We start from the raw sequence: 27108 nt of genomic DNA, 5'->3' as shown, positions 1-27108 counted from the left end.
TTGATTTATCCACAACTGAGGCAGAATATTGAGCTACGACACAAATTACAACTAAGATCATTTGGATAAAGTGGCTTATGAGAGAGCTAGGTATTTCAGTTTCTAAGAGAACCTCCTTGTACTATGATATTATGAGTATCATTCACACTGTGAAAAATCCGAAATTTCATGAAAGAACAAAGCATATAGAAATAGATTGTCACTTTACTAGGAGGGCATATGAGGATGAAATCATATCCTTAAAGCATGTGAGCTCAAAAGAGAAAATTGCATATATTTTTACCAAGAGTCTTACTCTATTACACTTTCAGTCATTTCTTTCCATAGTTAGGATGATTCTGCTTGCACCATCTCAAGTTTGAGGGAGAGTGTTGAATAGTGTAATTCACAAGAAGGGGGAAAGTGTTGAATAGGGTAATTCACAAGAAGAGGTAATAAATGTATTACAAGTGTGGTGCTACCCTTCTAGTCTTGTACATATGATTATTTTAGAAGGGTTTTTCTTTAATTAGCTAGGAAGTTAGAAAGTCAACAGTTTTTGTCTTTTTATGTAACCAAAAGGGGTCAAGCCCTATATGTTGTAATCCCCAATTCATTCTTTATCTAATGAAGTTTCTTTGAGTTTTCCTCTCCTTTTCTCATCTTCTTATTAGGCTATGCTTCTTGATTTCATTAAAAATTTCAGCCAAATTGATGTACCACTCGAATATTATCCCTTGTACAGCATTTAATAGCTGTAAAGACCCTAGGAACATTCATGTTTTTCCTCAGCACCCAAAAATTAGAAGATATGATGACAAAATAAAGGCCAAGTTGCCTGAAGGATGACAAGATACATCCTGCACTAAATGAAATAGACATCCATGGGAGTTGGGCATCCTAGATTGTACTCCCCTAGTCATTTGAGGTTGACCAGGAAAAGGCATCCTAAGAAATTCATTATAGATGTGCACAACTTCATGTGCTATTGGTTCAATATCCTGAAAGACATCTCCAAACCGTTATGACTAATGAAATTGTTGGAAATATGACTTCTAAAAATGTAGTATGATTGGAAACGGTGGAAACAGCTGACAGAGATATATAACAATGCACCTAATGTACCAGCACCAGCCTGGAAATAGTGCAATGATCAGTTAATGCCTATGTGGTTGACTGGACACCAAGATAAGCATAACATGATATAAATTGATCATGATTTTTTTTATTGACAAAGAACCTGCCTAGGAATGGGGGTCACTTAATAAGCCTCTCCCTCCTAGATAGTAAACCACAGGTGAGTGCCCTAGCCTGCAAAGGGATACCCACCAGGCAAGCCACCAGTATGTTCCCAAGGGCAAGACAAGATTCTTCCACCGTCTTTCCAAGGATAGCCCTGACTAGGGATGCACAATGAGCCGAGCTAGATCGGGCTCGACCAGTTTAAGCTCGGCTCGAACTCGTTCAAAAACTAAACAAGTCGAGCTTGAATACAAGTCCAGGCTCGGTGTGGATAAACGAGCAGAGCTTGATCAAGTCGCTGAGCTCGATTAAGCTCGATAAGGCTCGTATAAGTTATATATAAAATATATACGCAAAATAAATCTCAAGAGTCATTGTTTTGTTAATGGGTAGGCGGCGTTAGTCGATTTCTTAAAAGGTGATGAGTTCGAATCTGACATGTTGTAACTTTTTTCTGTATTCTAGAGAGGTTTTAGTATATATAAATTTTCTGGGTCATAATCATCATAACAATCAATGTGGTGTAATGGTCTGTCATGAGTGCATGGGTTCGAGAGATCAGGGTTCGAATCTTACTTTCTAGCTAAAATTTTTTTGAACAATAGAAAAGCTCGGCTCGGCCCGAGCTCGGAACCGAGCCGAGTCTGAACAATGTTGTTCAAGCTCGGCTCCGAGCTCGAGCCGAGCTTGAACACAAGCATTTTGAACCGAGCCGAGTTCGAACAGCCCAGGCTCAGCTCGTGTGCATGCCTAGCCCTGACCACTTGGGAAACCTGGGGCAGGCATATAAATTGATCATGATACTAAACAGTTACAGAACATTTGGTTGAACTAAGACTTCTCAAAAAAACAAAATAATGACTGCTGAACAAAGAGTTACAAGAGTGAGAAGAAGGTTATCCTCCCAGTCAACATGCCTAAAAAGACAATCCATACCTTTAGGAACAGTAGTCTGGTGACTGGTGGTAAATTCGCTGTTTGCCTTTCCAGACTTGCAGCATATGTACCTTCCAGAAGGATAGCAGAAACTTGAACCACGAAGAATGTGAAACTTATGTGAAATTTTTTCATCAGTTTCTTGTTCATGTCCCAATTGGACTCTGGAGCAGCAGATGAATACTTTGCACCAAATGCATAATAGAACAGCTAAGATCAGGATCAGCCCAACACCTATGCTTCCCAAAATCCATCCTAGTGGAAAATGTTTAGAGTGATGATCTTGGGAGACTGCAAACAGATAAATACAGGAGAGAATTTAATGTCAACTTGAAATAACATGAACAAACCATTCACAAAAACACTAGATGCCTATCAATATACAAAAGCTAAAAACTAGTTGAAAATATAATGACCAAAACTGACAGGGTACAATTGTGTCTCAAAAAGAAGAGAATGAACAAATACATGATAGGAAACTGATGCAGATGCATTCTCCTACATCAAACAGACAAATCAGATGGACACTCAACAACACCATATATTCAAGATCAGATTATACTAAGAAAACTCGAACTTTGTAATAATTGACTGTAAGAGATGACACATTTAGAGTTTCACCAGATCTTAACCCTTGGCAATCAAGCATTAAAAAATGCTAGTTCATGAGTCATAGGAAGCTGAAGCTACATGGCAAAGTCTACCAGGCTATATCAGCATTTCAGCAGAGCAATACAGTAGATTTGATTGTAGATGAACAGGCAGTCACCTTCTAATATAGGTAAGAAAAAAGAGTATCTAAACTGGAGGATCTCTCTTCCGAAGCCCGATACTCCTCGCTTCCGAAACTTGATGAGAATCTTGATTCTCCCACGCTTCTCCTATGCTTTTGCTTTGTTGAGACTAAGATGTTTTTAGTAAATAAGTTTTTCTAAACTAGAGGTTATTTGAATCTTATTCTTTAATGAGGGACCTGGGTGTAATTTTGTTCCTTGGACTATCTCTATTTAATATAGAGATTAGCCCTAATTGAAAGTAAGTAGTTCGATTATTCTCCAGCTCTCTCTCTCTCTCTCTACCTCGGTTGCTGCGCATCTCATCTTACCTTCAACATGGTATCAGAGCCGCGTCCCCTCCTGGGATACAGTTTCTGATCGTGGGTCGTGTAATGCTGCTGTGGCTGATCGTGGAAAACTGCAGCAAGCTGCATCAAGTGTCGTGAAACGTGGAAAGTGGCTGGTCGTGGAAGCACTCAGATCGTGGCTGATCGTGGAAGCACTCAGATCGTGGGTCGTGTGATGCTGCTGATCTGATTTGATTCTCTGTGTTGTCGACACAGATTTTTACATGATAAAAATCTGATCGTTGCAAATTGATTGGATGCTGCGGGCTTCAAAACAAATGATCTTTGACGTGTGGATGGTGGAGAAGTTCAGATCGAGTGAAGATCTGATGCAGAGAAGTCGCGAAATCAAATCAAGTGGGGGTCGGTTCTGTTGAAGGCTGTGAAGAATCAGATACAGCAGAGATCTGATCCATTGTCCTTGGGAGCGTGATCTCGTGCCCTGCGCCAAGTTCAAGTGATTACAAAAAAGATGTCGTGAATAAGTACAAGTGCTGTGCAAAAGTCGTGAAATTGATTTTTTTTCTGGCTGTCATGATGTATATGGCTAGGAGCAGATGTCGTGTGTTAAAAAAATTTGTTTCTGCTCATGTTATCGCTGGTTGTGCTCAGATTCTATTTAGCAAGCAGGTGGGTGCTGTGTCGTGATCTTTTTTATTCAGCAGGCTTGAAAGAAGTCTCTGCGTACTCATAGTATTGTTGGTCGTGCATCTAGTTGTTGTGTCGTGATCCTTTTGACTCAGATGACGTTTAAAAACAGCATGTTAAAAAAAAAATTGGAATCAGCAGGCGTGATTCCCTGCTGGGTTGAAAAATATTTTGTTTGTGGGAACCTTGTCTTTTGAAGTGGGATTCTGTGTTGGGTGCTGCTACTGGTTGTCGTAGTGGCCGATGTGTGATGGTAACACATTCTAAGTCGTGTTGGATGTGTGATCTTGATTTACAACCTATAGTCATCCTTGGTTGAGGTGGAAGGTTTTGGTCAAGTTTCTTTAAAATTATATTTGAAGTTTGGATCTGAACAGTTGAAGGTCGTGTTTCTCAGATTTCATTGGTGAAGTCAAAACTTGATATAGTCGGGCTTGTTGTTGATTGTGGGTATGCGCGTGTGGTTGCTCCTGCATTTTGTGAATCAAGCCCATTAGTTTATATTATGGCTCAAGTGGTTATATCAGATGCACATTCCTCCAATGATTGTGTAACTCTTAGCAGGGCTGAATATGACGAGCTCCTTGCTTTACGATCATCCAATTCGAAGTCTTCTGTTGCGGAGGTTGTGTGCTCGGCAGGTGATGGCCTATCTGCTCAAGGTGGTAGGTGGGTCATTGATTCTGGAGCCTCTGGTCACTTGTGCAGAAACTCGAGCAACTTTTTGAGTTTAAAACTTGTGACAGGTCAAAAAGGGGTACGTCTTGCTGATGGTAGCTCTTCCCCAATTGTAGGGCAGGGAAACATGTCTATTACCCCTACTCTTCAATTGTCGCATGTTCTTCATGCTCCTTCGTTTCCACAGAATTTATTATCTGTCAGTCGAATGACAAAATAGTTGAATTGTAGAGTGATTTTTGATCCTATGGGATGCACCTTTCAGGACTTGCTGACGAGGAGAAGGATTGGTGGTGGCTATGAGGAAGGTGGTCTGTATTACCTACACCAACCAGAGGTTTCGGCCTATTCTGCTGTTACATCATCCTCAAGTCCTCTATTGTGGCATCATCGTTTGGGTCACCTTCCAGTGACAAAACTTCGTCGTGCCATTCCTCATATACCTCCCTCAGTTTCTTTTCAGTGTGAAACATGTCAATTAAGAAAACATTGTCGAAGCTCTTTTCCCTCCAGTCAGAGTCCATCAAGTCAAGGATTGTTTGATCTTCTTCATGTAGATGTGTGGAGTCCGAGTAGGATTCCGAATAGGTCTCAATGTCGTTATTATCTAGTTATTGTTGATGACTTCTCGAGACTATCGTGAGTGTTCCTGTTAAAAGATCGGTCTCAAGGTCCTGTCATTCTTAAATCTTTAATTACAGAGATAAAAACTCAATTTGACATATGTGTTAAAATTGTTCGCACTGATAATGCTCTTGAGTTCAAATCCAAAGACTTACTTCAATTCTACTCTGTTAATGGGATTCAACCTCAATTTACATGTCCCCATACCTCCCAGCAAAATGAGGTGGCTGAGAGGAAACATAGACAAATCCTTAATGTTGCTCGGTGCCTTATGATTCAATCCAATATGTCTGCTACATACTGGGGCGATGCGGTTTTGACAGCCGGGTTTCTTATAAATCGCATGCCGTCAAGTTCTGTAGAAGACCAGATCCCAATTCAAATTCTCCATCCAAAGGCTCCTCTCTTTCCTATCCCCCCTAAAGTTTTTGGATGTGTGTGTTTTGTGCATAAGTTGGGTCCTGATCGAGATAAACTTCCTGCGCAGTCTATTAAATGTGTTTTCCTTGGGTACCCTAAGAACCAAAAAGGATATCGTTGCTATGACCCTATATCTCATAAAGAGTATGTCAGTGCGGACGTTACCTTCTTTGAGTCTATTCCTTATTTTTCGAGTACTACTCCAAGGTTACGAGATAGTCAGGGTGATGTTTTTCCTCTGCCAATTCCCCCTTTTTCTTTAGAGTCGTTCACTCCAAAGCCTGTGGCTCCATCCTCTGGGGAGTCTCGATACAAAAACCCTCCTATAGTGTATACTCACAGGTTACCACCTACCTCCATGCCCCCATTATCTCCTTCTCCTGAGGCAAGTATCTCTGAGCATACTGAAGTTTCTGCTATTGATGAGGATCTTCCTATTGCTCTGCGAAAAGGGAAAAGACAGTGCACTCTTCATCCCATTTCTCAGTTTGTTTATGAAGTTAATCTTGGGGTGTCTATGAAGAATTTTATCTCGGCATAGTCTGCCTCCTCTATTCCGCTTCATCACAGTCAGGCTCTATTCGACCCCAAAATGGATGCAGGCTATGAAGGATGAGATGGATTCCCTATGTTCTAGAGGCACTTGGGATTTGGTGGATCCTCCAACTGATGCAGATATTGTTGGCTACAAATGGGTATATACCATTAAATATAACTCGGATGGGTCAATTGAAGGGTACAAAGCCCGGTTGGTTGCAGAAGGGTATACTCAGACTTATGGTGTTGACTTTTTTGAAACTTTCTCCCCAGTTGCTCATCTTGGCACTATTCATCTTGTTCTTTCTGTTGCTGTGCACCATGGATGGCCCTTGTTTCAGTTGGATGTCAAGAATGCCTTTTGGTATGGGGATTTGCATGAAACTGTTTACATGCAACAACCCCCAGGCTTCGAGGTTCAGGGGGAGTGTAAGAAGGTGTGCAAGTTGAAGAAGGCTATTTATGGCCTGAAGCAGAGTCCAAGGGCATGGTTTCACAAATTATTTGAGGTAATGTCGAGTTTTGGCTTTGTCAGGTCAGCTTCAGATCATTCCTTGTTCATCAAGAAAACCAGTGCTGGAATTGTTGTTATGGTGGTATATGTCGATGACATCATATTAACAGGGAGCAGTGCCCAAGATATTTCTACCACAAAAGATCATCTTCAAAAACACTTTGTTACTAAAGATCTTGGTCACCTTCGATATTTTCTGGGTATCGAAGTTGCAAGAAACAAAGAGGGCTTAGTGTTGTCTCAAAGAAAGTATGTGTTGGACTTATTAAAAGAGACTGGAATGCTAGGAGCCAAGCCAGCTAATATTCCAATGGATCCCAAAACTCACATGTTCGATGAGAAGTCTGAGTATGTGGACAGTGCCAGCTTTAGATCCTTGGTGGGTAAGTTACTATATGTGACTGTTACTAGACCTGACATTTCATTAGCTGTGAGTAAAATCAGTCAGTTCATGGACAAACCTACAAAAGTTCACTGGGATGCAGCTATGATGGTTATTCGGTACTTAAAGGCATCTCCTGGTAAAGGTCTATTGTTTAAACGAAATCCATCTTTGGACGTTGTTGCTTACACTGACGCAGATTATGCAGGATCTGTTGAAGATATGAAGTCAGCATCTAGATTTTGTGTGTTTGTGGGAGGAAATCTTGTTACCTGGAGGAGTAAGAAACAAACCGTTGTAGCCAGGTCGAGTGTTGAATCTGAATACCGAGCAATGGCCCAAACTGCAGCTGAGATTATGTGGATAAAATCAGTCTTGACCGAGCTTCAGGAGAAAGTATCCCTACCTATGTTGATAATGTGTGACAATAGGGCTGCTACATATATTGCCAACATTCCAGTGTTTCATGAAAGGACTAAACATATTGAAGTTGATTGTCACTATGTTCGCGACTTGGTTCAGGCTGAGTATATCTGCACCGATCATGTATCTTCCGAAGATCAAGTAGCTGATGTTTTTACCAAAGCCCTGGCGAGACCAAATTTCTCAAAGTGTTGTGACAAGCTGAGCATGATTGATATCTATGCTCAAGCTTGAGGGGGAGTGTTGAGACTAAGATGTTTTTAGTAAATAAGTTTTTCTAAACTAGAGGTTATTTGAATCTTATTCTTTAATGAGGGACCTGGGTGTAATTTTGTTCCTTGGACTATCTCTATTTAATATAGAGATTAGCCCTAATTGAAAATAAGTAGTTTGATTATTCTCCAACCGTCTCTCTCTCTCTCTCTCTCTCTCTTTATTTCTCTCTCTCTACCTCGGTTGTTGCGCATCTCACCTTACCTTCAACATGCTTCATCTATTCTTCTTATATGTTCTTTCACTCTAATTTTCATATTTTTTATGTGTTTCCTCTCATGCTTCTCACTCACTTTCATGTGCTTTCTCTAAATTGGCCGTCATCATTTTTAGATTTTGTTAAAATTTTAATTTTTAAACTAAAAATCATGAAATTTAAGAATAGTCACTTTTATTTTAGTTTATATTTGCATTCCATTTTTATTCTCATTCAATTCTTATATTGTTTTTTTATTTCTTGCTTCCTGATTCCCATACATTTTAAAATGCATCACTTCTCGCTTCCGCTTCTCATATTGTTTCCCGCTTCCGCTTCCTAGTCTGGCAACCTTGGTTATGCCCAAGCAAACTAGAAGCTTACAATGGAGATGCCAAAATTTATGCTTCAAGCAATAAATTTAGCCAACACAAGGAACTCAACCTCATGGACCAATGTTGTAAAACCCACGTTTCTTTTAAAAAAAAAATTTATTGTATTAGACCCGGGCTGGGTCGGGTCCGAACCCGACCTGAACCCCTTTTCATTAGGGTTTTAGTAACCCGACTCAGGAAGAGGATTTTAAATCTTCTTCCCGAGCGCCGCAACACCCCCCCCTCCACCTGCGATTTCGGGGAGATAAGGGGAAACCCATTGGGGTTTCCCCATTCATCGCCCCCCCCCTGTGCCTTTAAGACCTGTGTAGGAGGGCAAGGGGAGGCACACAGCACTTCGCCCCCATCGCGCCGACCTCCCCCCTTCCCTGCGCACGCCACCTGCGCCGCCGTCGCTGCGCCCCACGCCGACGCCGACCACCGCCTCTCAGGTACGCCTCTTCTCCTCCCTCTTCTTCTCTCTCTTCCCCCCCCCCCTTTCTCTGTCACCTTGCCGGGAGGCCGACAGACGGCGCACGACCCCTGCCGCACCCCCCTCTCCTCTGTGGCCTGCGAAGGGGTCGACAGGAGGTTGGTGGCTCCTGGCGCCCCGGTCTCTCTCTCTGGCAGGGGTTAGTCCCCCAGCCGCCTCCCGATCACTGGTAGGCAAGGGCAATGCCCCTACCGCTTCCTGTTTCCCAGCAGGCAGGGGTTCGCTCCGCTGCCTCTAGGGTTTTGGCGCGCAGAGGTAGTGCCCCTACCGCCTTCCTGTCTCGGCTGACAGGGGCAATGCCCCTGTCGCCCTTTGTTTTGCTGGGCTGGCAGGGGCTCACCCCCTGCCGCCTCTTGGCTTCTGAGAGGGCAGGGGATATCCCCCTGCTGCCCTTGATTCTCGGAACACAGGGGCGTGTCCCCCTGTCACCCCCGTCCAGAGCTCTCTCCCTCTCTCTCTCAGCACGGGTTGGCCCCCTGCCGCCTCTCGGTTGTAGGCAGAGGCTGGCCCCTGCCTCCTTGTTGTTGTCGGCAAGGGCTAGCCCTGCCGTCTCTTGGCTGTCGACAGGGGCTCAGCCCCTGCCGCTTTATTGTTGTCGGCAAGGGCTGGGCCCCCTGCCGCTTCGATGCAGTCGGCAGAGGCGAGCCCCCTGCCGTCTCGTGCTGTCGGCAGGGGCTGGCCCCCCTGCCGCTTCGATGTCGTCGGCAGGGGCTGGCACTCCTTGTCGTCTCGTTGCTGTCGGCAGGGGCTCGACCCCTGCCACTTCGCTACGGTCGGCAGGGGCAGGCCCCTTGCCGCCTTGTTGCTGTCGGGAGAGGCTGGCCTTCTGTCGCCTCGCTGTTTTCGACAGGGGCTCATCCCCTGTCGCCCACCTGTTGTCAGCCGGCAGGGGCTCGCCCCCTGTCGCTTTTCCGTTTTCGGCCAACAGGAGCACACCCTTGCTGCCTCTCTCTTTTTCGATCGACAGGCCTGATTTTTCTTTTCTTCGCAAGATAAATAATGTAGCGCTGAATACTCATACTTTTGCAGACTTCGTATCGAACCCCGCTCTGGCTCCGCGGCCTGAGCCTTGTATCATCTACACCCGTAGACGCACGCAGCTGCACAACATTCCAAGGTAGAGTAAAGTCGCACAAAGGGCAATAAATGAACCTATTTAAGTTGAAATAATTAAGATGCCCATGTCAGACATGCTTAGAGTTATATTACTTCTGCATTGCGCATTATCTTGTTTGTATGCTCATGGGTCGAGGTACAGTTTCATTCTTCGGTCATTATTTTGCATAGTTGCTTATGAGCTTGAGGTGTGGTTTCGTACTTCGTGCAATACCTATGCCCTTGTTTGCTTGCATATATAATTGCCTGCACGTTTCCTTTGAGTGAGGTACGACTTCGTGTCTCGTGGATTACTTATGACCTTATGTGTTTGCCTACCTAAGTGGTCAAGGTATAGTTTTGGTACCTCGTGTGTTACTTATGTGCTTTTCGCTCGATGTGCGGCATTGCAAGTTGGGAGTTGCTTGTTGTCATGTTATAATCTGCATATGCTCACACTTATGGTAAATATGTACTTACATAAATGTAGTCTTGTGCCCAACCGGATTTCAGTTGTTTTCAAAACACTAGAAGTTGTGCTTATGCATTGCAGTTCTTTAAAAGCGAGTTTCCTTCTGCCAACCCAGTTCTCTTCAAATTGCACAGCTTTTGCAAAGTTAAGTTTTAAGTCTCGCAGGATTGCGAAGTCACATTTGGGCCCTCCCAAGTCCACACACTTGGGAGAAATGTTTTATAACCTTGATTCAAGTTGTGGTTCAATTTAAATAACCCCGATTGGGGGCAGGAGCCTGTGATCGAGGGATGTTCTGTTGAAGGACCCATTCTTCATTTATTAAACTTAGTGTCGTGTGTCGTGCGAATCATGTCGATATTAATATAAATTTTGGATGCAAGATTGATAGTGATGTGCCTTGTGTGAATGACTCAATGTGGCATTGTGGCTTTTAAGGATGAATCGTGCCAAATGAGCACTCCTATATTCTTTTGATCGTTATAAAGTTGTGTGTTGGGTGTTCCTTTTGAGAAGCCTACGCACCCCCCCTTTTGGTGTAGCGTACTTTTAGTCATGCACAACGTGTTAAGTACTTTGTTGATCGGACGAGAGATCCAAGACGACCTTGTATCATGAAATATGCAAAATAATGTTGAAATGATTTTAAGACCTATCTTGCCAAATTGTGTTGTGTTACTTCTTATGCATATAGTATCTGTTGGGGTTTCTTTAGTGAAACCATATCCCTTTCATCGTAGTCGTACTTTTGACAAGTACGATCGTACTTTTTGACAAGTACGTCTTCTTACGTTGCGATGATTGGATGAGTAGGTTGTGGCAACCTCGACGAGTGCAAATAATAAAATGCTGAGATCACCTAAATAAGTGATGATTTCCGCCTTCACCGGCAAGATACTCGAGTTGGGTCGAAAGACCAGAGTATGTAGAATGGGTCTTCAGTTAACTACCTCTGATGTACTCGTTCGAACCGCTGACTCCTGTCAGGAGAGAGGACGGGAAGGTACAAAAACTTCGATGGACAAGCTATTAATGGCAGTTACGAGCAAAAGACTCGGCTTTCCCAGTCATCGGAGTTAGGGGAAAGGGACTACCATAATTATCCTAGGTGGTAGCTCTCCATGTTCGGGATGCATCCATTGTTTATGTTGCTTTGGGGATTTCTCTCTTGGTCACTAACCGTCCCCTTAGGTGCGGACTCAGTCAGCTATCCGGGTTATCTTAAAATACATAGCATAATAAACCCTCGGATCATTCTAGGCTGTTTCTAGAGTCGTGCCTTGTGCGTACCCACTTGGTCAGTTAATATCAAAACATAATATAAATACGATCACACAATTTGTTGAGTTATGCACGTATGAAAGCTATAGCATGCAACAGGTTTCAATACTTATGGAATTGTGTGTGTGGTTGATGTAACATCGTATTTTGCTAGTTAAATTGCTTATGCAGTGCTTCTACTTATGCCAGTGAAATGCTTTTATTAGTTTAACATTTTGCTCATGATAGTTGCTCCATGAATCTTTTGAAATTAAATTGCTATATAATTGCCTGTCTACTTGACATATTAAATTATTTTGCTTAACTATGTTCTATATCGTCCTGTATGTGCACCTACCAGTTTTTAGCGAAACTGACCCATTTTATGAGTAGGTGATGTATAGGTGATACACTCTGCGATGACACAATGGCGCGATGAGTTCAAGATAGAGTTCTTTCCCTGACGTTTCGCTCTTGAGGACATGTTGAGAAATTTGGTATAAAGTGTATTTCAAAATTTCTCTTTTTATTAAACCTTGAGTTACTAAAACTGTTTTAGTAAACTTCTTCTTGGTTTCAACAAACAAATTCTAAATCATTGAAATTGCATTTTAAAACCCTTTGATTTCAATAGTTGTGCGAAATTCGGTAAAGAAAAGTTTACGCTGTAATGCGCTCAAGGTCCATCGACTTGTTTTAAAAATATCATTTTCCGCTGAAGTACTATTTAGACTCTGATAATTGTATGATTTCAAAGCTTTCTAAACTATTTTAAAAGTTACAAGTCCTGGATTGTTGGGGCGTTAGAAATGCACACATCCCTGATCAAATATGCAAATCCTTGCTACATTGATGAACTAGATGTGTCCTCTTTGTTGGTCTAGATGTCCTAGGAGGCCAGCAAAATAAATCCTAGTTTAGAATGAATATGGTTTGAAGTTTATTGATGCTAAGGACTTAGTTGAGTAGACCAATACAAATTGTTACTTTATGATCCAATTTGAAGTTGACTTCACTTTTCTTCTCTTTATAATAGAAAAATCCAAATGGATTGTAACGACCCCAAACTGACCCTCAGAAAAATGCTTATTTTTTTAAACAAATAAATTATTTTAAAATATTGCGGAAAGACATCCCAAGAATCCGGGGCACATTACAGATTTCATATCCACAAACCAACATACATTCCAAATATGAATTTATTCAAATAATAATTTAAATTGAAAGTAATTTAATTGAATAGTTTAAATTTCAAGTTCAATATGTTTTGAAAAACAATAAACTCTTGTAACTGACCCTCAGAAAAATGCGATTTTTTTAAATGAATAAATTATTTTAAAATATTGAAAAAAAATATCCGAGGAATCTGGGGCACATTACAGATTTCATATCCATAAACCAACATACATTCCAAATATGAATTTATTCAAATCATAATTTAAATTGAATGTAATTTAATTGAATAGTTTAAATTTCAAGTTCAATATGTTCCAAAAATAATAAACTCCTATAACGATCAGAATCCGATTCACCGAATCATAAAGACTCACTCCCTCCAGCAAGCCGATCCCGCCATCACTGAACCTCAGTACCTGAAAAAGGTTTTTAAAAACGGGGTAAGAATCGAAATTCTCGTACGAGACCCTCTCAAAATCCAATAGTAAGAAAAATAGCATAAATCAAATCAAACATAAGTTTAAGAAGGCCTTAACATTCAATTTACACTTAAAACAGACTTGCAATATAAACCAGTTTAATTAAAGCAACCAAAAACCACATGTTTTATAAACATTTAGGGATGCATGAATCAATGCAACTTTCATAAATGACTTTTTAAATTTAATTATCCAGTACTACTTTTGAATGCATGTCCCTACTTAATGCAATACATTAAAGTTTTCTCTTGCATAAAACCTGCGGATACCAAAAATGGGTCAAATCCCACAGTCCAAGACAGTCCCCAGTGGTATCATAAGTTCCTCGACTAACATCGGAAATCATCACCATAAATCGGAATACTAGGAATCATCACCTAATGCCGGGACGACAAGGGCATCATTACCATTCGACGCCACTTTTTTGGTATACTAATAATTGCAACTGAGTCAAACAACAACACTCCCAAGCAAAGTGGTGGAAGTTCCCTACAACCGTGGCTAGGAACACGAACCACTCATCGAGTTCTTGAGGTAAATAATGTGCAAGGCGTTTTGTATCATCACGGTCCCTCGTGACCGTCACCCAAGGATCCTACCATTTTAATTGCATTGTTTGGTCTCTTAAACCATTTTTAATTAATTAAGGGTTCTTCACACAAAAACAATAATGCAAATCAATATACATTATCTAATTGGGCCTTTGTCCCGATAAATTTTAACAGCATAACACTTATGCTATTAAATTAACTCAGAAGCATAATAAAACAATATTGCAATGCATTCAAAACTTCTTATTTTAAAAAAAACATACAAGCATCTGACCTCCAAAGGCCCACTAGTGGTTAAATCATAACCACTCCACGATTAATACACTTAAATGTCATTATAAATTTAAGTGCACACCAACACACAATAATAAGATAATATTGATGTGTATTCATATCAAATTCATCTGAAATGATAATACTGATGCATATTCATGGCCATAAATTGAATGCACATCATAAGTAAAAAGATCGGATATATACTCAGCCAAAATTCCAAATGATAACATGACAAAAGATTTTATAACAGACATTGTAAAACCCAAAATATTTCCTTGATAATTAAAATGAATAAATGATGAATTATTAGTGTATTCATGACTATAATCGTGAATTCTTGATTTTCTTGATTTTCTTGATTTTCTTGATTTTCTTGATTTTCTTGATTTTCTTGATTTTCTTGATTTCAATTAATTATGATTTTTCGTCTTAAGTTATGAAGAATATTTCAAGAATAATTAAAAAAGCTAAAATATGTGGACTAAATAAGAAAGTAAATTATTTGTATATTTTTAGATTATGAATTTTGGATTTGGATCTAGTCTCATTGGATTGGACCCATAGCGTAAGACGCTTCGAACAACATCATTATTATTTCAACAAAAATTTTGGCCAATCAGTGACTTATCTATTAAATCAAAGTTGACCTTGATGTTCCTCATTTCAAGGGCATCAAAATCGACTATCTACATGCCCAAATTGGTGTTGATTTGAGCGTTTTATCATCGACCGAAATTTGTGCTTAATTATAAGTTGAAAATTAACGTTTTTCGATACCAACTAAATTTTCTTATCAATCTGTATGCTTACGATTAAATCTAAGACCACCACGACAAACTACGTTTCGAGGGATATCAAATCGATTATTTAAACGTCAAATTCTGATGAGTCTTTGGGTCTGTAGGGCCTCCTAGAAGGTTATTATGTCACTAGAGCCCAAGTCAAGGTAAAAAGTCCTTACATTTTTCTTTTTTAGCTTAAGTAATTTCAAAATTTAATTTAATAGGTCTCATAATTTATTTTCTTATTTTATTAATAAAAGAAATTAATAAATATTAACTTCTTATATTAGAGATGGAACTCTTGTCTAAGTCCATCTATAAATAGAGGCCCTCATGAGAAGGATTAACAAGGTTAATTCTCTCTCACTTTCTCTCTTCTTTTTTTCTTTTTATTTTTGAGTTTTCTCTCTCCTCCAAAACGTGTAGGAGCCTTGGAGAACCCTTGTGCAGCCATTAAACCTGCACTTAGTCGTTGGGTGGTGGTGGAATAGGAGTCGGATCATCCGTTCCTTCGTTCTAACTGTGAAAATCGATCGTAGATAGGTAAGATTTACATAGCCGATGTTTTTACACCCTTGGAACATGTATGATTGAAGTATTTTGATTTTCAGTAAGTTTTAATATGTTTTTGTTTTGTTCTATATGTTTTCTTGGTAAAAGAAATCATTTCTTGAATCGAAAAATACAAATATTGCATTTTTCCCAAAAACGATTTTGAGAAACATGCGAAATTAGAGCTTTGTTATTATTTTGTATTAGATTTAATCATATAATGATTCTTTATGGTGTTATTCATGTATTAACCTATATTAAGATAGATGAAACAAAAAAATTAATCAGATTCTAAAGGTTTTATAATCTTAAAAAGGGTTTTTATAAAATTGTTTTCTGAAAAACCTAAAGCTATGATGTCGGATATTAAGATCTTCATCCATGTGAGAAGATCTGATTGGAATGTTCATGTAAATCGTACGTGTAATACACGACTCCTTTCATATTGTTTTGCAAATATATTATTTTGATCGATTCTAAAAAGCATATTCTATTGACATATGAATTGTTGGTAGTTTGTATGGCATGAACTAAGTTAAGTAATGTGTATTCATCTTGTTTAACCATTATTACAATTGAATGTAATTAAAAATATGTGGGTATTTCCGGTTTGGGCTTATAGGAGCTTGAATTGGGAAAAAGGAATTATGTATTTTTAGTTACGGGTCAGTTGTAATGAGTTTCATAATGTGCACGATACCATGGATATTTTAATTAGGTTTAATATGATTTGAGATATCGAAGTTCAAAATATTAATTGTAGTCATATCGATTTGATTGGTAAGGGTTTATCATAGCTCTTATCGAGAAAGTCGAGTTAATAACTTTGATTATGTTTTGATATTTTCTTTAAACTTTTCATAAATTCAGTATTTGAATCATATTTGATCTGAGATAAATATTTGTGATAGAGTTAGTCGTAAGATTTATTGTTTCTATACATGTTGCAAGTGAGATTTGTGGACCTGTTTAATTATAGTAGTTTGATTATGTGATTTTTATAATAAATCAATTATGAGCATGATTGTAATTGCAAAGCATGTAAAAAAAAAAAAAATAGTGAGCATGTTAATGTTGTTTCATGTTGGTCGATATTGTTGCATGTTTATCCTGGAATATTGAAAATAATATGATATTGCATGAGTGAATTGCTATATGGCATGTTAGCTTGATTCCGGACTTTTGAGAATGCATGTTATGATTTTAGTATGCGGTATTTGCAAATACATGCAGGAAGTGTAATATCCCACGAGGTTTGATGGGCACTTGGTGTGCTTGATGAAATTAAGATAATAATGGTTCCATAAGAGAGAATAATGAGATAGAAAGTGCACTGGAATAAATGGTAGTTGCATATTTTACCTATGGTCTAAGTTAAAGATACGTTGTGATAGCCCTTCCGAATATGCCTTGTTTCGTCGAGGTATGCTTAACCGGTTGCTTAGCAGCGATCTACCTTAGAGAGGGTAGAAGGTATGAAATTCCCCTGACCCTTCAGTTTGATTCGCGAGAGGCATTTCCTCGCCAGGTCCTCCATCCAAAAAGATTAGGGGACCAGGACTGTCAATTTGTCTTAGGTGGCAGTTCCCCGGTACTTCTATAGAAATGAGTGATCATGATCATCGTTGTGATACTGGTGTCACGCCCCCGAGTAGAGTTCTCTCAGAGCGTTCGTTTCTTCTCACGGTTTTTAGGCTCCGTCCTTGGGAGATACGACCCAGGGGGCTACTCGAGCATAATAAAATACATAGTATAATAAACACCTGAGCTAGTTAGCCTGTTTCGAGTTGGTCTACGTCATACCCAGGTAGACCGAGAAATTCAAGATGAAACATAAATTACTTGTTCACATTAGTTTACTGCACTTTTCTTTACTTTATTTTATACTATTGTAAATTATTCTTGTTCGTGAAAGTTGGTAAATTCATGCTCATTGATGTGTCTTGTTCTCGTTTGGAGTTTGATGTTAGCATATTTAAAATTTGTTATTTCATACTTGCATATGAATTTGAATTCATGAATAGCTTGCAAAAAAAATTATCTATACTTATATCATGCAAGCTTTATATGTTGTACATTGCATTAGCTGTGTGAATTTTATTAGGACTTTTTAAAGTTTCATTCTTTCAAAATCAAAGGTTTTTCAGGAGACATGTGATGGCCAGAGCAAGTGCAGGAAGCTGGAGGGGGTTGTGTTGATGTTTTCGATGATCCCAAGGGCTTCTTATTTCATTTGAATTTTCAATACTTTTTGAATTGTTAAAGGATTATTTAATTAGACATTTGATTATTAGTTTAATTCAGAATTTCAGTTACTTTGTGCATAGTCAATGTGTATTCAGATATGTGATGGTAGTAGTCTCTTAATGTAATGTGTCTGAAGATTTAACTAAGAAACCAGTTTATAAAATTGATTTCAAAAATCAATATTTTTTCGTTGTGTTTACTCACCTAACAATAACATAAAGATTTTATCAATTGGATACTTTAACTTTGAACCTTGTTCTACAGAGCTATTAAACATCGGTGCATGAGTAGGCTGACTCCCTAGAGCTTGATTCGATTAAAGCAAAGCCAATGATGAAAAACTTGATATATTAATAAATTCTTTAACATAATGGTTCAATCAGATTTGTTAATGGATGGTTCCGTACTAGATCTGGTATTAGGAAGCTAAGACACGCTCGCGCATGCGCTCAAGTGGGCCGTCTAGTACTTGGTACGGTTGGAACGGGTCCGTTGATGAGACCGTTGTATTATTACATTTTAGGAAAAAAAAAAGAATAGATTCAACCTTATAAAAAATATATATATTTATGGTATTTTTGGTTTGAAATTGTATGGGCCGTTATAGACACAACCAAATTTTTATGACAGGCTGAAATAGAATTCTTTAACAAACAAAAATTAAGATTGTAGGACTTACTAGGAATCAAATTTTATGATAGGATAGAAGTCAGAATTTTACGACATGCTAAAAATTAGATTTTATAACATGCAAAAAAATCAGATTTTATGACATGCTAAATTCATATTTGAATATGCAAGATCCTAAAGAGAATCAAACTCCACGTTGGGACATACTTTAATAATAATATTCAAGTTTTAAGTAAGACAATCCAATATACAAAATCAAACATATGTATGCAAAGTCCCCAAAAACCACAATCATATTTTTTTTAAGGCTTGTCAACTTAATTCTAGAACCAAGTTTAAGTGAACTAACTCATATTTCACATGCTGTAAAAAAAAACATTAGAATCTAGGCCAAAGAATAAAAAATCAGATTTTTACTTATTAAATTCAGACTTAAATTATTAAATAAAACTTAAATTTTCTTTCATTCAAAAACCAAATTTTTAGTATAGACGAGTCTCCAAAATGCAAGGGTTAAAACAGTCCTTTCTTTCTCAACACATCCTAACGTCCAACATGATTGGGACAGAGATTCGTTTCATTCTGAAATTCCATCAGAAAATTTGGATAACTGATCATGCATATATTTTGCATTTTATTCGTACTATTTTATGCATGATCCAGTGAAAAATTGCATTAAAAACTCATTCTTATTGGTGTTTTTGAGAAACTGCTTTAAATTCGAAAATAAAGGCAAAATCGCATATTTCAAGCTTTTCCCTGCGTTTTTCAGTATTTAGATTAGTTTAGGACTATTTAAGTTGTACTCTAATTAGATTATGAGTTAATTAATTAATTTTAATCGGTACAGAAGTAGTCTCTTTTTGAAAAACACGTTTTTAGAGGAAGACCCTTTTTGGAATTGTTGAAATTATCCAAACTTCCATAGAAATCGTGTAACCTAGAATCTTTAGTATAAATATTATTCTTTTAGCTGCATGATCATGCATATAATGCAGGGTTTATTAACATTTAAATATGCATGATTTTATGAAATAATGTTTCAAAAACCCAATTTTATGTTAGTTTTTGAGTAAATGTGCTAAAATGATTTAAAAAATAGAAAATGCATGAAAAATAGTTTTATTTTACAATTTTATACATATTTTAGTTTTTGTTATAATCATAGTAGTTAGTTTTAGTTTTTTTTTTTTTTAATAAAAATAAAAAATATATATATATAGAGTAAATAGTTTTATATTCATTTTAAGTATTTGTTTTTAGAAAAGAAAAAAAAATTTAGAATAGCTTTTATTTTTCTTATAAATGAAATAAAGTTTTTGAAAATTTTTCTAAACCGGTTTACACGGTTTTTGACTTAAAACTGAAAAAAAATATATATATAATAATAATAGTAAACCGGCTGAACCGGTTTGAATTTAAAAATAAATAAACAAACCGGTTTGAACCGGTTTGCATCTGTAACAAACCGGTTCAAACCGGTTTTGTTGTTTTTAAAAACCCCCAAAATCGTAAAAATCGGGCGCCTCCCCCATTTACGCCTAAAACCTCTCCTTTTTCCCCTCTTTCCCTCTCTTTCCCTCTTTTCTCACCCTCCTCCACCAACACCGGGCCATTCCTTACCTACCTTCCCTTTCTCCCTCTTTCTCTGTCAAATCCGGCAACCGGCGGTGGAGCTTCCTTCCGGCGACGGCGGCGGTGGTGGAGGTCGCCAGCTTCTTCCCTCAGATTCATTTACGGTGAGTGCTGAGTATCCTTCTTCTCCTACTTCTTCTTCTTCTTCTTCTTCTTCTTCTTCTTCTTCTTCCAGCAGCCGATCATCCTCATCCGGTGGCAAGGAAATTTCCAGTCGATTGCGGCGTCTGAAGTGGAAGCCACCTCTTCTTTCTCCGGTAAGTCCTTCTACTTCTTCTTCTTCTTCTTCTTCTTCTTCTTCCAATTAGTTTTTCTTCTTCTTCGTTTTAATTTTTTTTGAAAGATAATCTGATAAATCTCAATTTGGAAAATAAAAAAAAACAATATATAAAAAGAAAACATAAAAAGAAGAAAATTCTGTGAAGAATCCGGTGATCGACAAGGATCGGCCTGAATATTTTTTCTGATCGATAGTTTTGATAAATACTTGCATTAATTTTTAATCAAAACATTGATCTGGATTTGCTGGATTAAGCTTTGTATATCGATTATCTGAATCGATAGAATTCTGTTTTTAAAAGAAGGGATCGATTACCTGGATCGATCAACATTTCTGGTGAATTTTTTTTCGGAAATCTGTAATAAGCTAACGGAAACTTCTGATTCACGGTCACTTTTCTGGCACTGCCGGAATCCATTTTGTTCTCCGGTTGGATTTAAAACAAAACAAAAGAATCATATCTTGAGAAGCTGCCAGGAATTTTTCTTCAGCTGCCGGAATTTCTTGCTTTGCCGTGAACTACTCTGCAACAGCTCAGCAGAGATCAATCTGCTGTTCATCTGAATAACATAGCTTGAGATGCTTCATTACATCTGATTCACGATACAGCAAACTAATCGGCTAAAATCCAGCAATTGAATGTCTGATTTTTGGATTAAATGGCTGAAATGTGTATGAATCCAATCAAATGTATGCGTGAATTTTCAGTCTGAATTACATTGAATATCTACCTGAACTTTGTCCATTCACTAAATTTCTGTTGTTAATTTCTTCTGATTTCATGTTTTCATCTTTAGCATATATCTGATTTTTGATTTTTAATCTCTTGTTTACTTGTATTTTTGTTAGTTTTTGTCTTCTGTTTTCATTTACAAGTTTTACTGTTTTCAGTTCAGTAATGTTTTGTTTGCTTTCATTTCAAGTATGAATTTTGGTTTCGGTTCTATGTCTTTTACTTACATGTTAATTGCTTTTATGTTTTGCTTAATTCAATCTGATTTTTAGTTACTTGTGTGTTGATCTTAATTTTCTTGTTTTTAACATTCATTTCATGTTTGTCATTTCCTATTTTTAATACATTCATTTAGCTTAGTTTTCATATTCAATTTCTTGTTCTTTTTACATTCTGATGTTCTGAAAGTTACCTAAACTGTAGTTAATTAGTTAGATCTAATTAGAAATCATATTTCGGGTCTAGAAGTGTTATCATTTCATATTTTTAGCATCTAGCTAGTTTAATATAGTCTATTTCTATATCTGGTACTGCTCGTGTTCCTTTGAATTGTGCAGGATAGCATAGGAGTGGAGCGGAAGTGATTACACGACACGCGAAGTACGAAGAATAAAGTCTTTTTACTTTTTAGTTTAGATTTAGGAATTTTAATTGGGTTTGTAAATATTGCACTTTACGCCCTCTGCGAAGGGTATTCATTTGTTGTAATAGTTAGTTGTTTTTACTTTTCTGAACATTTTATATTTCAATAATTCGGCAATAAAGAATAGTTTAGACTTGTTTGTTTGAATACAACATATTCCCGTTCCCTGAGTTCGACCCGGTCTCATCCACTAGTGAGAACCGGTTTTTATTATTTGATGTCTGGTTTTCACATGTTTTTCATATAAAAATCTTTTCAAAATTTACAACGATTGCAAAAAGACATCAAATTTTTGGCGCCGTTGCCGGGGAACGGCGTAATATTAGTATTCGCTTTATTGCCTAGTGTTTGTGTGCATTTAGGTTTAGAACCACGTATGTGCATATCTTAGAGACGAGCTTACTTTTCTGCACAGCCCACCTATTAGGATTCCCTTAAAGGTGACTGTGTACGATTGGTACCGTACACATAGATTTTATATTTCTATGCATAATCTATTTTATGTGTAACTGCGTGGTGTTTGTTTAGTTTTTGTTGTTTTTAGTTAACTCGCTTTGTGGTTTGCGTGGTTTGGCCGCTTAGTGCGTTAGTTAGGTAGAAAACCCAAAGTTAGGACGTGTGCTACACCGGTCTACTCTAAGGTGTACGCAATGGCTGACGATCATCAATTGATCCGTCCTTTGAGGGAGTACTTCATGCCAAATACGTATACTCCAGCCTCCTGCATCACGAGACCTGATGTAGGAGCGAGCCATTTTGAGATTAAGGCTAGTGTGATTCAAATGTTACCTTCGTTTTATGGCCTTAGCAATGAAGACCCATATCGTCATCTCGACGAATTCCTTGAGATTTGCTCAACTGTGCGAATCAATAATTTTGGAGAAGATGCTATGAGGTTAACTTTGTTTCCGTTCTCTCTCAAAGATAAAGTCAAGCACTGGTTAAAATCTCTTGAGACGGTTCGTATTACTACTTGGGAAGGAATGCAAAAAGAATTTTTAAAAAAATATTTCTCAATTAGTAAAACGAATCAGTTTCGTAAAGCTATAACCAGTTTTTCTTAAATTGAGGGAGAACAATTTCACGAGTCTTGGGAGAGATTGAAAGATCTTCTCCGTAAGTGTCCCCGTCACCAAGTGCCTCGTTGGCAGTTGGTGCAGTATTTTTATGACGGGCTTACTGAAAAGCACCGTCAAATGGTTGATTCGTCTTGTGGGGGCACTTTTATGCTCAAGAGTGAGGACGAGGCGTGGTCTTTATTCGAGACCTTGAGTGAAAACATAATGCATCATAATTTGTCTTCACGGCTCGATAGGACTACATCTCTGTCTAGTGGTCCTAGGAAAGTTGGGATTTCCGAAGTTGGGTCCGAATTAGAATTGCGTACCAAGGTTGACCAGTTGACTAGGAAGTTAGATCAATTCCTAGCCAATTCTTCGAGAAGTCCAGTAGAAAGAGTGTGCGAGCTATGTGCTTGCCCTGCACACTGTGTTGCGGATTCTCCGGCAGCATCATTATATCCTGAATTCGTTCAGGAACAGGTGAATGTTGCCCAAGGTTTAGCTAAACCCATGCCCGATTCATTTACATCTTCATATAACACAGGTTGGCGAAACCAGTTCAGTTCCCCATCCCATCAGCCCTCCCAGACACAGTATAGACCTAGTAACCCTTCACAAGGTTACTCGCATCCTATATTTCCACAGGTTCATTCCCAGTATTGTTTACCTTCTCCTCAGGAGCCCATTCCAAGTTTATCATTTCAAGAGAAGATGTTAGAAGCTTTTTCTGATATCAAGGCCACTCTTTGTTCCCATACGCAGTCAATAGCCAAGCTAGAGACTCAAATGGGACAATTAGCTCAGACATTGAGTAGACAAAGTCAGGGGAACCTTCATAGTCAATCTGTTGTCCCTAAGGGAGAGGATCCCATGTCATTTGACTTACAACCCACTGATTCACATCATGAGCAAGTCAAATCTATTACATCCCTTCAGTATGGGAAGGCGTGTCACTCCACTCAGGAATCGACTCATGAGCCCCATATCACTTCTACTGACGAGTCGATTTCCATATTATCTCAGCAGAAGGGGCAAGGCCCTCAGTTGTTACAGTCTTCATATAAAGCCCCATTTTCTCAGCCTTTAGGATCACCAATTTTTAGTAAGCAAGAGGTACAGATGCAGAAGGTGCTTGATCAAGTCAAGCCTGATCATATTCACCACTTGTCTGAAGTTGCATTAATTGATACTCGGTCGGTCCTAGACTCTCGATTCTTGACCAGTCTCTCAGATGAGACTAATCTCCGTTCTTCATGTCAAGAGAGTTTTGATACTACAGTTGGAGGTAGAAGGGATGGAAACACAGTGCGTAGTGTCACAGATGACACTCTTTTCTTCATAGAGCCCGGTTGAGTCTGACTTCATGTCCATTGATCTCATGGACGATGAAGGTTTTTCCAGGGATCCGTCTGGCTGGGGACGTGAAACTTAGCGCTTTATGGGAGGCAACCCATATCTTGTACATTATTAGATTTGCTTAGAATTTATAGATTTTATTTTGCTTGTACTTTTTCATGAGTTTTTCAGGTTCTTTTTGTTTCATTCATGAGTTTTGTGTTTTGTCATGTATACATTGCATTTATTACATTCATAGAACGTGTATTTTTAATTCATGTTAGGTCATTCTACTCTTTTCCCTCATTTATTTTCTCTCATGTGCATTCACGTAGTTTCATTCAAGCATGGGGGAGTGCCACTGGGACAGTGTTATTCAAGCATGGGGGAGGGTGTAGAGTGCACACCTTGATATTTCTGTTTACGTTCTTGCACATGTTTACATCTGTCATGAAAAGTAGATTTTTAAAGAAATAGTTTGAACTTATATGAATGTTATTTCAAATCTGATGTTTTTAGAGGATTTTTAAGCCCCACGAAAAATTTTTTCTGACATAGATCTAAAAATTATGGTTGTTTATGTGGATTTTGAGGAAATGATGATAGATACATGTTAGAGTTTATTTTGAATCATAAATATGAATATGCACAGTTTTATTTTTGAAAAACTAAGCAAATGAATAAAAGCATAAAAATGAGCTCAAAAAGAAAGAAAAAGCATGCGTTAGGTTGTTTGGATAATTCCACAATCCTTAGTAGATGGAACTTAGATGTAAGTTGAAACTTTTAATTCCATTTTCGGAAAGGAGAGTGGAAAACTTCATGATCCTAAGTAACTGAGAACAGATACAAGTTGAAATATTTGACTCTCAAGTTATAAAGGTGAATGAAGGAAGTCACTTTTATGTCTTAGTTGATATCTTTTGGTATGCATTGAAAAAGTATAGAAGATATTGACATTGCACAAGGCATAAAAGCAGACCACACGCAAGCTATACGAGAAAAATAAGTGCGCAAAAAGAAAAAGCGTGAAAAGAAAAAAAAAAAAAGGAAAGAGCTTAAAAAGAAAGAAAAGTTCAATGCTTAGAAGTGTGATTGAGAAAACCTGTGCAGAAAACATATGAGTGAGGATAAGTAAATAATAATATGTTTTTATTGGATTTTCTAAGAATAAAACACAAATAATTGTGATATTTAGAAAAGTGAAAGAAATTCTTTTTTTGTGGTGGTATATAAAAGACTCTAATTATATTTCGATTGTGAAATAATAGGAAATATTTGTGAAAACAAAGTCTTTAATTACTTACTGCTTATGAGGATGTGTAATATTATGCACACATGACAGAGATGTTTGTGGGTAGCATCACTGCAAACCCTCACGAGACCTTACTCGTCCACTGGGGTAACCCAGGGGTTGAAAGGGCTTGTTGCATGAGCTAAATGCAATCGTGATTCCTACGAAAGTGAGTTAGGTGATAGTTTGATTTCTTGCATTTTTCTAGTTTGCTCGAGGACTAGCAAAACATAAGCATGGGGGTATTTGATCATGCATATAATGCAGGGTTTATTAACATTTAAATATGCATGATTTTATGAAATAATGTTTCAAAAACCCAATTTTATGTTAGTTTTTGAGTAAATGTGCTAAAATGATTTAAAAAATAGAAAATGCATGAAAAATAGTTTTATTTTACAATTTTATACATATTTTAGTTTTTGTTATAATCATAGTAGTTAGTTTTAGTTTTTTTTTTTATAAAAAAAAAAATATATAGAGTAAATAGTTTTATATTCATTTTAAGTATTTGTTTTTAGAAAAGAAAAAAAAAATTAGAATAGTTTTTATTTTTCTTATAAATGAAATAAAGTTTTTGAAAATTTTTCTAAACCGGTTTACACGGTTTTTGACTTAAAACTGAAAAAAAATATATATATAATAATAATAGTAAACCGGCTGAACCGGTTTGAATTTAAAAATAAATAAACAAACCGGTTTGAACCGGTTTGCATCTGTAACAAACCGGTTCAAACCGGTTTTGTTGTTTTTAAAAACCCCCAAAATCGTAAAAATCGGGCGCCTCCCCCATTTACGCCTGAAACCTCTCCTTTTTCCCCTCTTTCCCTCTCTTTCCCTCTTTTCTCACCCTCCTCCACCAACACCGGGCCATTCCTTACCTACCTTCCCTTTCTCCCTCTTTCTCTGTCAAATCCGGCAACCGGCGGTGGAGCTTCCTTCCAGCGACGGCGGCGGTGGTGGAGGTCGCCAGCTTCTTCCCTCAGATTCATTTACGGTCAGTGTTGAGTATCCTTCTTCTCCTACTTCTTCTTCTTCTTCTTCTTCTTCTTCTTCTTCTTCTTCTTCTTCTTCCAGCAGCCGATCATCCTCATCCGGTGGCAAGGAAATTTCCAGTCGATTGCGGCGCCTGAAGTGGAAGCCACCTCTTCTTTCTCCGGTAAGTCCTTCTACTTCTTCTTCTTCTTCTTCTTCTTCTTCTTCTTCTTCTTCTTCTTCTTCTTCCAATTAGTTTTTCTTCTTCGTTTTAATTTTTTTTGAAAGATAATCTGATAAATCTCAATTTGGAAAATAAAAAAAAACAATATATAAAAAGAAAACATAAAAAGAAGAAAATTCTGTGAAGAATCCGGCGATCGACAAGGATCGGCCTGAATATTTTTTCTGATCGATAGTTTTGATAAATACTTGCATTAATTTTTAATCAAAACATTGATCTGGATTTGCTGGATTAAGCTTTGTATATCGATTATCTGAATCGATAGAATTCTGTTTTTAAAAGAAGGGATCGATTACCTGGATCGATCAACATTTCTGGTGAATTTTTTTTCAGAAATCTGTAATAAGCTAACGGAAACTTCTGATTCACGGTCACTTTTCTGGCACTGCCGGAATCCATTTTGTTCTCCGGTTGGATTTAAAACAAAACAAAAGAATCATATCTTGAGAAGCTGCCAGGAATTTTTCTTCAGCTGCCGGAATTTCTTGCTTTGCCGTGAACTACTCTGCAACAGCTCAGCAGAGATCAATCTGCTGTTCATCTGAA

General features: G+C 37.9%; 1 protein-coding gene across 1 annotated transcript in view; it reads right to left on the bottom strand.

Moving 5' to 3' along the window:
* LOC149828730 (lysM domain receptor-like kinase 3) overlaps positions 1–27108 on the bottom strand; it is a 119894-nt gene that overhangs the window by 74867 nt on the left and 17919 nt on the right. The window contains exon 3 of the mRNA XM_090017698.1: positions 2158–2448. Within this exon, the coding sequence (XP_089873824.1) occupies positions 2158–2448 (291 nt within the window). The remainder of the gene's footprint in view (positions 1–2157; positions 2449–27108) is intronic.

This window comes from Nuphar pumila, chromosome 9, assembly GCF_984573655.1.
Source record: "Nuphar pumila chromosome 9, dmNupPumi1.hap1.1, whole genome shotgun sequence".
Taxonomy (NCBI): Eukaryota; Viridiplantae; Streptophyta; class Magnoliopsida; order Nymphaeales; family Nymphaeaceae; genus Nuphar; species Nuphar pumila.
This window is presented reverse-complemented; position numbering and strand designations above follow the sequence as displayed.